The 13,880-nt window shown below is 40.6% G+C and overlaps 1 protein-coding gene across 2 annotated transcripts in view; it reads left to right on the forward strand.

Annotated features, from left to right (window-relative positions):
• The window catches only part of polr1a (RNA polymerase I subunit A), a 198,316-nt gene extending 188,744 nt beyond the window's left edge, over positions 1-9,572 (forward strand). For both annotated transcript variants that reach the window (XM_073042216.1, XM_073042217.1), the window contains exons 33-34: positions 1,486-1,650; positions 9,091-9,572. In XM_073042216.1, the coding sequence (XP_072898317.1) occupies positions 1,486-1,650; positions 9,091-9,191 (266 nt within the window). In that variant the 3' untranslated portion in view covers positions 9,192-9,572. The remainder of the gene's footprint in view (positions 1-1,485; positions 1,651-9,090) is intronic.
• Positions 9,573-13,880: the final 4,308 nt, after the last annotated feature.

Raw genomic sequence — 13,880 nt, forward strand, 5'->3', positions numbered from 1 at the left:
TAGTTCAGTTGTGTTCTGGGGGCAGCCCACAAGTGTCCCCCAACATATCAGCCCACAATTTAGTAACGCTAACCCGTACGTTTTTGGAATGTGGGAGGAATCCAGAGCACCTGGAGGAAACCCACGTAGTCAAAGAGGGAATGTACAAACTTTACAGACTGTATGTACCGGGAATGTAAAGCGTTGACCATCATGCCGTGTTTGTTCAACCTGAAGGAGCGGTGATTCATCAGCTACGTGAAAACAGTAGTCAGTAGAGCAGGAGGAAGTTTCCATGCCTGTTTATGACCTGTTGTTTTAAGACTTTGTGGGGTCTAGCATTTCTGTTGATGACTACATTTGTTACCCCGCCCCCTCCCCCCCAAACATCCCAACACACAAGTACAGCCACTGATGAACCAATGACCCAGGAATTGTTGCAGGGGAGTCACACACTCTCTCTGTAGTATGATCAAGTGTGTCTGGACCTTATCGGTAAGTGTGAGAGGGTCCTTCCAATTTAAGCATCAGTCCCCAGAAATTTCTTGTACAGCATTGCTAGTCAACTTTTCAGATTTCACTAAATTGAATTAATTGAAGTTTATGTACTGGAAAGAGTCCATTTAGCCCTTTGTGTATCTGGAAGTCGAAGAAGAACCATTTCAGCAATTCCACTTCCCAGACTGTCAGCAGGGACAGCAGTACCCTTGTGGCTCTGGAACCTGCTAAAATTGTGTATTATTCTGTCTTGTCCACTTTCCTGCCTAATTCCCTCAGGTATCCAAAAGCCTATCAAATTCAGTCTTGAGAAACAAAAATTGTTCAAAAACTTAACGTTCACAAGCATAGATCCCCAAGACTCATAACTTTCTTAGTAAGGAAATTATGCTCTTTCCAAATCTAAATCATTTAAGGACTTTGCAACTTGTGTTCTCTGTATTTGCAGTTTGTCTTCTCTTACACATTGGTTAACTGTAAGTCTTTGTGAGTAGTTTTTCATTGATTTATTTGTTCTATTGTAAACACCTACAAGAAAATGAATCTCGGGGTAGTATATGGTGACATATACTTATTTTGCCAATAAATCTACTTTGAAATGATGTATGCCTGGGCTGAGATTATACCTTTTTTTGGTTCTTAACTGTGCACCCAGAAGCAGCTTCTCAGCAAGTCCTATTCAGTAGCTTTCCTGGTTTTGGCACTGTAGCTGCATGTAAGCATACCTGCAGGTGACCGCTGTCCTCGCTCTTCCTCCGCTTGCAAATGCAGAGCTCCTGTGGTGCAGAGATCTAAACAATGCCTTGAGTACATTGGAACTCGGGCCAATCTACTGGTCAAATCTAAGTAACTAAAAATAATTCTCTTGTACAATGGTGCAATTCCATACTGCAGTAACATGCTGCTGCCATTCCTTGGTGATTTTTTAATATCAAAAGAACCTTAATATCACTGATTGTGTTCTGTTCCCTGGAATGGAATCACATTTCTTGTCTTGATCTTGCACAGGTATCCAAGTGGACCCTCGACACCTTTCCCTTGTGGCGGACTACATGTGTTTTGACGGATCATACAAGCCATTTAACCGCATTGGCATTCAGTCAAGCTCCTCGCCCCTTCAGCAGATGACTTTTGAAACCAGCTACAAGTTCTTGAAACAAGCAACTATGCTAGGTAAGATGGTTGTGAAGCTGAGGTCATGATCTTGAAAGGCTCCATGGACACAAGACGCCATATAACCTGTTGCTGCTGTTTCTTATGCGCTTGTGTCGTGTTTCATTGTGAGGTGGTATTTTTTAATTAAGAAAGTGGTTTAAAATAGTTGTACAATGCATTTTGACAATTGTGTCTTTTTCATTTCTGTCTGAGAAATCTGAATGACTCTTTGTCAAAGTTAAACAAGACTGTGGTTTAAATACTTAAAAGGCAATTCATCCTTCGGTTGATCGAAGGAGAAAGGAACTGGACAGTTATAGGTGCTAGTTGAAAGTTTTCAATATTGTGAAGAGATGGGGGAAGAGAAGCTTTGCAGGAAATAAGCAAGAAATGACATGACCACAGTCCACATTTTTAGCTCTCACAAAGCATTAGTATGTAAGATCTTGTGTCAGTAAAACAGCTGCAGTTACAAGTCAGGTGGCTGAAACCACTTGGAACAATAGCGTGCAATCACATCATCTTAGTCATTGTCCGCATAGACTCAGTACTTAGAATCAGAATCAGGTTTATTAGCACTGATGCATGTGGTGAATTTTATTTTTGTTTTGCAAGGCATAACAAGTTACTAGATGTCACAATAGGAAATATTTAAAAAGTAAGTTGTGCAAAAAGGTGAGGTGGTATTCATGGACCGTTCAGAATTCTGATGATGGAAGCAAAGAAACTACTCCTAAAGCATTGAGTGTGTGTCTTTAGGCTCCTGTGCCACCTCCCTGACGGTAGCAGTGAGAAGAGGGCATGACCTGATGGTGAGGGTCCAGATGGGACTTTTCTGCTACCTTTTAGCTATCTGCCAATATTAAATGGTATTTATCAAGCAGTTTGGATTTTAACAAGATCTAATTTATTGATACCTGTTTTGTTTAGAGGCTTTTTAAAACTGGATAGAAATTCTCCTGGTATCCCGGTGTATGATCATCATATTTCCAAGTTCTCTTCATCTCATGTTCTCAATGTTTAATGCTTATTTTATTTCCCTTTTGTATGTGCATATTTTGTTGTCTTTTGCTCATTGGTTGTTCGTCCTGTGGGATATGGTCTTTCATTGATTTATCCTACCAAAGGGTTTTGGCCCGAAACATTGACTGTACTCTTTTCCATAGATGCTGCCTGGCCTGCTGAGTTCCTCCTGTATTCTGTGTGTTGCTTGGATTTCTAGCAACTGCAGATTTTCTCTTGTTTTTCATAGATTTTTATTACGTTTCTTGGATTTATTGAATATGCCCACAAGAAAACGAATCTCAGAGTGTATGTGGTGACATACATATACTTTGATAATAAATTTGCTTTGAACTGTGGAATTGGAACTATTCTCTGGTTTATTATTCCAATTCATTGAATCATTAGTGTTGTAAATTAATCACTATTCTTTATACTAATTTTATGAAGTGTGGCCTTGTTGGGAGAGTTTTTTATTTCCCTAAACATTTTATTGAAGGTGAGAGATCTGTATATGACTTGCAACTGAGCACAGCAGCTTGGGTATGGATAATACTAAGCATTTTCCATGTCAAGTAGGGATTAGAAATGTGGCTCAGTTCCACCAAAGGGTTTAGTGACACAAATCATTTTTATGACTAGTTTGTTTCCTTTTTAAGATGTGGGCCTTGTTGTCAAGACTGCCATGATATTGTTAATCATAAAAGCCTTTAGTTGTATAAGCACAAGAGATTATGCAGATAGAAATCCAGAGTAACACATACAAAATGATGTAGGAACTCAGCAGGTTAGACAGCATCTATGGAGAGGAATAAAGAGTCTATGTTTCGGCTTGAAACGCTTCATGAGTCAATATGAAGGGTCTCGGCCCAAAACATTGATGTTAATTCCTCTCTATAGATGTTGCCTGAGCTGCTTACTTCTTCCGAGCATTTAGTGTGCTTTAATTGTATACTGATGCCTGCCAAAGTGAGCTGTCTGCATCTGGACAAGCTGGTTGTACCTCGAGAAGTAACACTAAGTACAGTGGCATGCAGAAGCTTGGGCACCCATCGTCAAAATTTCTGTTACTGTCAGTAGCTAGAAGATGAACTGATCTCTAAAAGTCACAAAGTTAAAGATGAAACCTTCTTTCCAACAGTTTAAGCAAGATTAGATAGATAGATAGATAGATACTTTATTCATCCCCATGGGGAAATTCAACATTTTTTCCAAAATTTTGTACAATTTTAGAGTGAAAAAAAGAAAGGAGCACCATGCAAAAGTTTGGGCACCCCAAGAGATTTGAGCTTTCAGATAACTTTTACCAAGGTCTCAGGCCTTAATTAGCTTGTTAGGGCTATGGCTTGTTCACAGTCATCGTTAGGAAAGGCCAAGTGATGCAAATTTCAAAGCTTTGTAAATACCCTGACTCCTCAAACCTTGTCCCAACAATCAGCAGCCAGGGGCTCCTCTAAGCAGCTGCATTGCACTCTGAAAATTAAAATAAATGATGCCCACAAAGCAGGAGAAGGCTACAAGAAGATAGCAAAGTGTTTTCAGGTAGCTGTTTCCTCAGTTTGTAATGTAATTAAGAAATGGCAGTTAACAGGAAAGGTGGAGGTCAAGTTGAGGTCTGGAAGACCAAGAAAATTTTCCAAGAGAACTGCTCGTAGGATTGCTAGAAAGGCAAATCAAAACCCCCGTTTGACTGCAAAAGACCTTCAGGAAGATTTAGCAGACTCTGGAGTGGTGGTGCACTGTTCTACTGTGCAGCGACACCTGTACAAATATGACCTTCATGGAAGAGTCATCAGAAGAAAACCTTTCCTGCGTCCTCACCACAAAATTCAGCGTCAGAAGTTTGCAAAGGAACATCTAAAACAAGCCTGATGCATTTTGGAAACAAGTCCTGTGGACTGATGAAGTTAAAATAGAACTTTCTGGCCGCAATGAGCAAAAGTATGTTTGGAGAAAAAAGGGTGCAGAATTTCATGAAAAGAACAGCTCTCCAACTGTTAAGCATGGGGGTGGATAGATCATGCTTTGGGTTTGTGTTGCAGCCAGTGGCAAGGGGAACATTTCACTGGTAGAGGGAAGAATGAATTTAATTAAATACCAGCAAATTCTGGAAGCAAACATCAAACATCTGTGAAAAAAAAAGCTGAAGATAAAAAGAGGATGGCTTCTACAATAGGATAAGGATCCTAAACACACCTGAAAATCCACAATGGACTACTTCAAGAGGTGCAAGCTGAAGATTTTGCCATGGCCCTCACATTCCCTTGACCTAAACATTATCGAAAATCTGTGGATAAACCTCAAAAGAGCAGTGCATGCAAGACGGCCCAAGAATCTCACAGAACTAGAAGCCTTTTGCAAGGAAGAATGGGTGAAAATCCCCCAAACAAGAATTGAAAGACTCTTAGCTGGCTGCAGAAAGTGTTTACAAGCTGTGATACTTTCCAAAGGGGGTGTTACTAAGTACTGACCATGCAGGGTGCCCAAACTTTTGCTTTAGGCCCTTTTCCTTTTTTGTTATTTTGAAACTGTAAAAGATGGAAATAAAAAAGTAATCTTGCTTAACATATTAAAGAAATGTGTCATCTTTAACTTTATGCCTTTTGGAAATCAGGTCATCTTTTACTCGCTTAGCTATTCACAGTAACAGAAATTTTGACCGGGGTGCCCAAACTTTTGCATGCCACTGTTAGCTGCTGACTTGTCAGAATTCGGCATCCTTATCTATTAAACTCCGTGCATTGAGGTTTAATAGATAAGGTTGCTGAACTCTGAGAATAAGCAGAGAAAATCTGCAGATGTTGGAAATCCAAGCGACACACACACAAAATGCTGGAGGAATTCAGAAGGCCAGGCAGCATCTATGGAAAAGAGTACATTCAATGTTTCGGGCCAAAACCCTTCAGCAAGACACATTTACTGTTTTTATATTATTTACTTCATTTACTGTTACTTCTTGAAGTACAACCAGCTTGTCCAGATGCAGATAGGTGACATTCTTAGGGATCATCTAGTGAGGCGTATGGGTAGAAACAAGAAGGGGAAAGTCACTCTAGTGTCGCTCTACTATAAATACCCCACTAAACAATTGGGAATTTGGGAAGCAGGTGTGTTAGGAAGCTACTCATAGTTGTAATAATAATAGGGTTTAATTAATGGGAGACTTAATGTCCCCAGTGTTGACTGAGTCACTCAAAGGGTGGAATTTGTGAAATGTGTCCAGGAAGATTTACTGAGTCGATATATAGAGGACCATTTCAAAAGGATGCAATGCTGGACCTTGTCTTGGTGAACAAGGTAGGGCAAGTAACTGAAATGGCGGCCAGGAAGTACTTGAGTTCTACTGACCATATTCCTGCTAGTTTTAAGATGGCGATGAAAAGAATAGGACAAATACCCAGGTTTGAGTCCTAAGATTAGCAGGGCTAATTTTGAGGGAGTTAGACAGGATCTAGCAGAGGTTGATTGTGTGAACCTGTTTGAAGGCAAAGGAACAAATAGCAGTGAGAGCCTTTTAAGAGTATGATAGCAAGTGTCCAGGAGCAGCATGTTCCTTAAGGTGAAGGGTAAGCCTCACAGGTTTAGGGAACCCTGACTGATGAGAGACATTGAGTCTGTGATGAAGAAAAAGAAGGAATAAGTTTAGGAGTTTGGGATTGAGTGAACCTCTCGATGAAATTAAAGATTAGCTTTATTTGTTACACATACATCGAAATATTACAGTGAAATGGATTGTTTGCGTCAAATCAAATCTGCAAGGATTGTGCTGGGTATCCCACAAATGCCACCGGAGTTCTGGAACTAACATGGCAAACCCACAACTCATTAACCTTAACCATACATCTTTGGGATGTGGGAGGAAACTGGAGCACTTTGAGAAAACTCACGCCACTCTAAGATTATGACTATATTTAATAGGCAATCAGGAAGGCAAAGAGGTAGGGGTAAGGAAAATCCAAAGAGGTTCTATAATTATATTAAGTGCAAAAGCATGGCTAGGAAAGGATTAGATCCCTTTAGAGAACATCAAGATTGCCTATGTCTTGAGCCATGGGATTTTTAATGAATATTTCTCCTTGGTGTTTAATGGCTCTGCAAGAGTTGAGGGAAACGTGGAGATGTTTTGGAGGACATTTGTATTATCATGGGAGGAGATATTAGAGCACTTTAAGTTGGATAAATCCCTTGTGCTTGACCTTTCGAGTGCATTGTTAGACTTGGGAAAGTGTAAAGGTCCATACAAAGATATTTGCTTTATTGTTAGCCACTGGTGAAGTTCCCAAAGACTGGAAGATGGTTAATTTTATTCTGTTGTGCAAGAGAGGTACCAAGGACAAGCCAGGGAACTACAGGCTACTCCAATAGCACCTCCCTACCCTGAAGCCTCTGCTACAAGTAGGTTGTGAGCAATGGATGCATAGCACACTATCATCTCCAATTTCCCTTCCAAGTTGCACACTATCCTGCCTTGGAAATATAACATCATAAGTCCTTCATTGCTGAACCTAAATCCTGGAACTGCCTACTCAATAGCACCAGGAAATTTCCTTCATTGGGTGGATGCAGTGGTTCAAGGAACTTATTCATCACCATCTTCTTGGGGGCAATTCGGGATTGACAATAAATGCTGGACCAGATCCAAGAAATTAATAGTTGGAAAAGAGTGACCGTGATCTGCTCAAGCTTCAGGATAAGATATTGACTTGTATTAATCTGACACCAAGGTTTGAAATACAAATAAAGCAAATGATGAAGGTTGGCTACAAGCAAAAATCAGAGAAAACTACAGATGTTGAAAATCTAAACTTAAGACAAAAAATGCTGGAAGTCCACTGCATGTCAGACTGCATCTATAGGACGAGAAACAGTTAACTTTTCAGATAATCAGAACTCGTGAAGAGTTTTGAATCAGAAGCTTTGTTTCTTTTCCCACAGACCTGTGGAGTACTTCCTGCAGCTTCTGTTTTTATTCGAGATATCCACAATAGATTGGGAAATGACATTACAAGATTCAGTCTTAAACAATTAGAGGCTCACACTTGGAGGTAATGAATAGTTTACAGCAAATGTAAAAAAAACTGGGAAAAATGTTCACCTATTGCTAATAAGGGGAGTCCAAGATAAAATTGGATCAAAGAAAATACTAATAATTCACCAAAGCTGAGGATCAGGAATATTTCAGAATTCAGCAAAGGAGCACCAATGCTAGAGGGTGGTGAACCTGTGGAATTCATTGCCACAAGACCTCTGCGGAGGCCAAATCATTGGGTATACTTAAAGTGGAGGTTGATAGGCTCTTGATTAGTAAGGATGTCAAAAGTTATAGGGAGAAGGACAGGAGAATGGAGTTGAGAGGGATAATAATCAGCATGGTGGAATGGTGTACAGACTGGATGGGCCAAATGGCCAAATTCTGCTCTTATGGCCTGTGTGCCTGAGTCCACTGGAGGCTAGAAGCCGAGGAAGATAGCTCTTCTTGGGGATGGAGGATTGTGTATCTGCATGGGTGGGAAGAAGGAATGGGACTTGTTGTTTGTTGTCTTCTGTGTTGTTCTGCTGAGCATAATTGGCTCAGTGACACTTGCAGGCAGCCCGCAGCACACCCTCGGGCACGTTTGTTGTTAACACAATTGACACATTTCACATGTTTCAATGTACATGTGATGAATAAATCTGAATCTTCAATCAAGACATTGATAAGTAAAGAGACTAATAATCATGTCAGAGATATAAAGACAATAGGATACAAAAGCAGATTCCCTGTGGCAAATGAGGAACAAACTTCCTTTCAGCAAATGGTGTTAAACTGTTCTTCTTCTGCTCTATTGGTAGAACGGTAGGTGAAATTTAATGCTGAGGAGTGAAAAGTAAGTTTGTGTTGGTGAAATGAAAGACTTAAAGTGGTTTGTGTGCTGACATCTCTGAAAGTGGCAAAACACATTAACCATCAAATGGATCCTAGAAACCACAGGAGCGAGGAAATTGTGATCCAAGCACAGTGTTACCAATCTGCTGCAGGAACCCTGAGCAGTTCCCATTTTGCCCACCCTTAACTCTGACCTTCTTTTGACACTTGCTAAGTTTGTAACACTGCAGACAGATCAGCAAACTTCAGTGAAGGTTGTGGAACTGTCAACGAGGAAGGTTAAGTTGGATACTGATGAGGTGGCTGGCCATATTATAAGAAAAAAGTAGGTTTCAGACAAAGGAGAGAAGTTGAATTAAAGGAATTTAGAAGAGGTTTATCGGTCTGTATCCATGTAAGTATAGGATCAGAATTAGGCCATTCGGCCCAACAAGTCTGCTCTGCAATTGTGACTGGTTTTCTCTCTCATCCCCATTTTCCTGCCTTTTGAAAGTTTAGTGCAATGCCTCAGGATTTAGAGAATAGGTGTGCTCAGCACTTCTACTATTGGTTAGCTAATTGTGTTTTTTCCCTGTCTCTCTTTCCTTTAGGCTCTCATGATGAACTGAAGTCTCCGTCAGCCTGCCTGGTGGTAGGGAAAGTGGTCCGTGGTGGGACGGGGCTTTTCGATTTGAAGCAGCCTCTTAAGTGACCCCTCATCCGATGAGAAACCTTTTTTCTTGGAAGTGGAAACAAGAAACATGTTGTGAATATGTTTATGGTCAGACACAGCATCAAAGGAGACAGATGCTCAAAAGCAGTTGTTTACTGCTTTAAGCAATTTGCTAATGATAGAGGGGAGAGAGAAAATAACCAGCAGCTCCACAGGCAGGAAGTGGGAATGGAGTGCAACAAAGGAGAACTGTCAATGATCAAAGGTGGTAACGGAAAAACAGAGGAGCTTGAAAGGAGATTCAGCTGCTTTGTTTCATTCCTGCCTGAGGAAGTGGTAACTCTTGTGCCTGGGGCAGCCACTTGAATGAAGTTCTACTTAGCATCAAGAAAGGCAATAAAAATGAGCTTTGGATTGAAATTATTTCTGCAGTGGACGTGTTATTGCAGAGCCGTCTGCATGTCTATACCACAGGATGCACACTTATTTGGTAGCCACTGTTGAACATGTTGGAGAAATTGAACGATCGAGCAGCATGGTGGTGTAGTGGTTATTGTAATGCTATTACGGTGCCAACGACCTGGGTTCGATTCCACCACTCTGTAAGGAGTTTGCATGTTCTCCCGTGTCCACGTTTTTCCTCCAGGTGCTCCCGTATCCTCCCACAGTCCAAAGACGTATGGGTTAGTAGATTAACTGGTCACGTGAGTGTAATTGGGTGATGTGGGCTCATTGTGCCAGAGGGGCCTCTTACCATACTGTATTTCTGAATGAAAAAATATATTTCTCTTTTAGCAGGATTTTGACAGCACTATACTCGAATCATTGCCTCTGGCTAAATACTGTCCACTGAGTAGCACCATTCTAGGTCTCCATAACACCACCCAAGTCTTAACATAAGTATGCATAATAATCCATATAATGTGATAGTGAAAATGAACACTGTGTTTGTGTTAGATGGTGAAAACCACTTCATTATCAGACCAGGCTGAAACTTGGGTAGAAACTCCAATCATGTAAGATCAAATTTCCGCCAGAGAAATGTTAAAACGTCTGTGTGAAATTGACATTTTAGTTTCTTACATAGGAAATAGGAAAATATCTAAGTTGCAATAGGACTATGCACTCAGTGGCCACTTTATTAGGTACAGGAGTGGAACTCACTGTGGTCTTCTGCTGTTGTAGCCCTTTAAACTTTAAGGTTCGACGTGATCTGTGTTCAGAGATGTTCTTCTGAACACCACTGTTGTAGTACCATGTGATTATTTGAGTTATTGTCACCTGACAGGTTGAACCAGTCTGGCAATCCTCCTCTGACCCCTCTTATTAACAAGGCATTTTCACCCATAGAACTGCCACTCACTACATTCTTTTGTTTGCTTTTCACACCATTTTCTATATACTCTACAGGTTGTTGGGCATGAAAATTCCAGAAAATCAGCAGTTTCAGAGATAGTCAAAGAACCCCATCTGGCAGCAACAATCATTCCATGGTCAAAGTCACTTAGATAACATTTCTTCACTGTTCTGATGTTTGGGCTAAACAACAGCTGAACCTCTTGACCATGCCTGCATGCTTTTAAGCATTGAGTTGCTGCTACCTGACTGGCTGATTAGTTATTTGCATTAATGAGCAGATGTACCTAATAAAGTGGCCACTGAGTGTAAGTGAGTTGGAGTTTATTGAATAATTGGTATAGTACAAGTGTTTTTTGTATTCCATTTTGGGGATAAAAATGAGCGATTTAGCTTGTCTGACTTTCATGTAGACCATCTCTGAAATGTAAGTTCATATTTGCTACTTTTGATCCATACCCCTCATATGCCAGCCTTATAAAATCCCAACCTTGCCCTCTCCCATGCAGCTATTGGATTTACAACAGCTTCCCCTTACCTGCACTTTTCATAAATTGATTGCGAAAATGAGGCAAGTGCACGCACGACAATATGCGGAGAACCCTATGCATGGGAAGCTCTCTCTTTTTGTGCAGGCTTTTGATCATGCACCTTTACATCTCAGCAGGCCCAGTTCATTGCTCCTGCACTGTAAGTCAGCCATGGCATTCCTGTGGGTAACGTCATTCAGTAAAAATGTTTAATCATGCTACTCCATCACTGTTCTTGCTTGCATATTTGTGACAGTTCCCACCATTCAGAAGCACAGGTTCTCCTTCCAGCTGAAGAAGTGAATCATCTATACTTGAGTCTAGTCTGCAGCATCCATGGCTCGCACAGTGGTACATTGAGACTGCTTTGCGTTAAAGAAATCACTGCAGTTTGGGTGACTCCTTTGCTGAACACCACTGTTAATCTGCAAGTCTATTTAGTTACCTGTTATTTTAATTCTTCAGCCACTGTTACTGTGACCATTTTATCTTTGGTTTCTTACATTGTTTAAACAAAGTTCTCTTAAGAAATAGCACCTCTTCTTTTGATTTGATACTTTACAGCCTTCCAGACTCAATACTGAATGTAATAATTTAAGATAAATGACCATTCTAGTCTTGTATCGCCTTTTTCTAGTCTTTACATTCCTCTGGTATTTCCAATATAATTTGTCACCTCTTTACTGTTTTCCTAGACATGGTTTTTGTGATTAACTTGCCTTTACCAATTTCTTTCAGCCAGCTCCACGCCCATTTGTGTCATTCAGTCTCTCCTGCCTTTCACCCTATTTATAGACTCTCCCTTTCCTTCTCTCTCCTTGCCTTTCTCTACTGCTTAATACCATGTATTTACCTTCATTTTGTCAAAGTTGATGATCTTATCATAAGAGTTGAAAAATAAGCTGTTTCTCCCTCCAGAGACGCTGCCTAACCTGCTGATTATTTCCAAACAACAACACACACAAAATGCTGGTAGAACACAGCAGGCTAGGCAGCATCTATAGGGAGAAGCGGTGTCGACGTTTCGGGCCGAGACCCTTTGTCAGGACTAATCGAAAGGAAAAAAAACCATTATTTCCAATACATGTATCAAATGTCTGTAAATAAAATTGCTCATGGTTTTAAAATTTGCAATTGTCTTGGCATCTGCAGCCTCTGGGGAGAAGTTTCAGTTTAAAATTGCCTAATCTTATCTGCAGATTGTGCCACGTTTGAGATTTCAACTTCCCCAATCCTGAACCAGATGATGTCTGGTTCATAGACATGGATAGATTCATAGACTCATAGATTCTGTCTACTCCATCAACAAACACCTTCTGTAACCTTGGATATCTCCTTTTCACAACCTGACCTTGTAAAATCTAAGAATTACAAGACCAGTCAATGTGACTTGCCCTTAATTTACCTCTTAACATATGCTAAATGGCCATGGCATTTTCCCAAACCAGTGTGGTTCATAGGTTGACGCCTAAAATGATGTGGTTCTCCATGGGATGTCCCACTTGAACTCTATGCACCTAAAACATGACTTTCTCTCTTGGTATCCCTTGAGATTAAGGCAAGCACCTCGATTTTTTTTTCTAATTTACCTTTTCTACCTGTACCTTGTTATCTTAATCAAATAGTTTCTTTTGGGGACGTTAAAGTCTGCAGATACCAAAATTTGAAGCAATACACATTGTTTGATAAAATCAGCTGCTGGGGTAACATCATAAACCTGCTGAGTACCTCCGACATTTCATGTGTTGTGTAAGTACTTGTTTGTTGAATCGCAAGTGAAAGACCTTACCTTTCCCCATAGTGAACTCTCAAATTGTGAAGCTTTGCCCACTGTAGAAGATGGTAGAAAATTAATGATACATACAAAGACTATTTTGACCCATCATGTCCCTGGTAATTGAAAAATGCCACCCCAGCACAATATTATTTTCCAGGGCCTGATTTGAGCTTTGCAAGTTGTAGCTTTTCAAGTACACATCTAAGTCCTGTTTAAAACTAATGAGGGTATCTGCCAGCTTTTTGAAGAAAAAGTCTCACACTTAAAATGAAAAGATTTCTCGCCATCTTCCCTCTGCCCTTTAAAACTAAGCCCACTTACTTGTGACCGCTTTTATTTCAATTATGATTCTATCTAGGGCCTCGTATTTTGTATGTCTGGATTAAGTCTCCCCTCAGACTCCTCTGTTGCTTAACTTTAACATACCAAATCTTTCCTCGCAGTAAATGGGTTTTCCAGTCTTGGCAACATTCTTAACTTGCTCTCAGTTCTAATGAAAGGTTGTGGGCCTTACACGTTTAACAGTTTCTCCTACCACAGAAGCTGCCCAACCTGCAGAACATTCCCAGTATTTTCTATCTTATTTCAGATTTAGGTGTTTGTAATTTTTTTAAAATTTCCTTATAAATTTCATTGTAGTAAACGACTAGAATCAGTCATACAGCATGGAAACAGACCCCTTGGCCAATCTCATCCAGGCTGACCAAGTCTCCCAGCTAAACTAGTCCCATTTGCTCATGTTTGGTCTCTTTCCTTCTGAACTTTTCCTATTGATGTACCTGTCCAGGTGACATTTAGGTGTCAGTTACAGTATCTGCCTCAACCACTGCCTCTAGCAGCCCATTCCATATATGCATCACCCTCTCTGTGTGAAGTTGTTTCCCCTCTGGTCCCTTTTAAATCTTTCTTCTATCACCCTAGTTTTTGATTGTCTTTCACGGCGGGGGGGGGGACGGGACGGGACTGCATTTAGTCTACCTCTTCACTCAGAAGGTGGCGAGAGTGAGTGCGGAATTAGCTGCCAGCACAAGTGGTCCATGCGAGCTATGGTCCCAGTACAGGTAT

The sequence above is a fragment of the Hemitrygon akajei genome, chromosome 4 (genome assembly GCF_048418815.1).
Source record: "Hemitrygon akajei chromosome 4, sHemAka1.3, whole genome shotgun sequence".
In the NCBI taxonomy this organism is placed as follows: Eukaryota; Metazoa; Chordata; class Chondrichthyes; order Myliobatiformes; family Dasyatidae; genus Hemitrygon; species Hemitrygon akajei.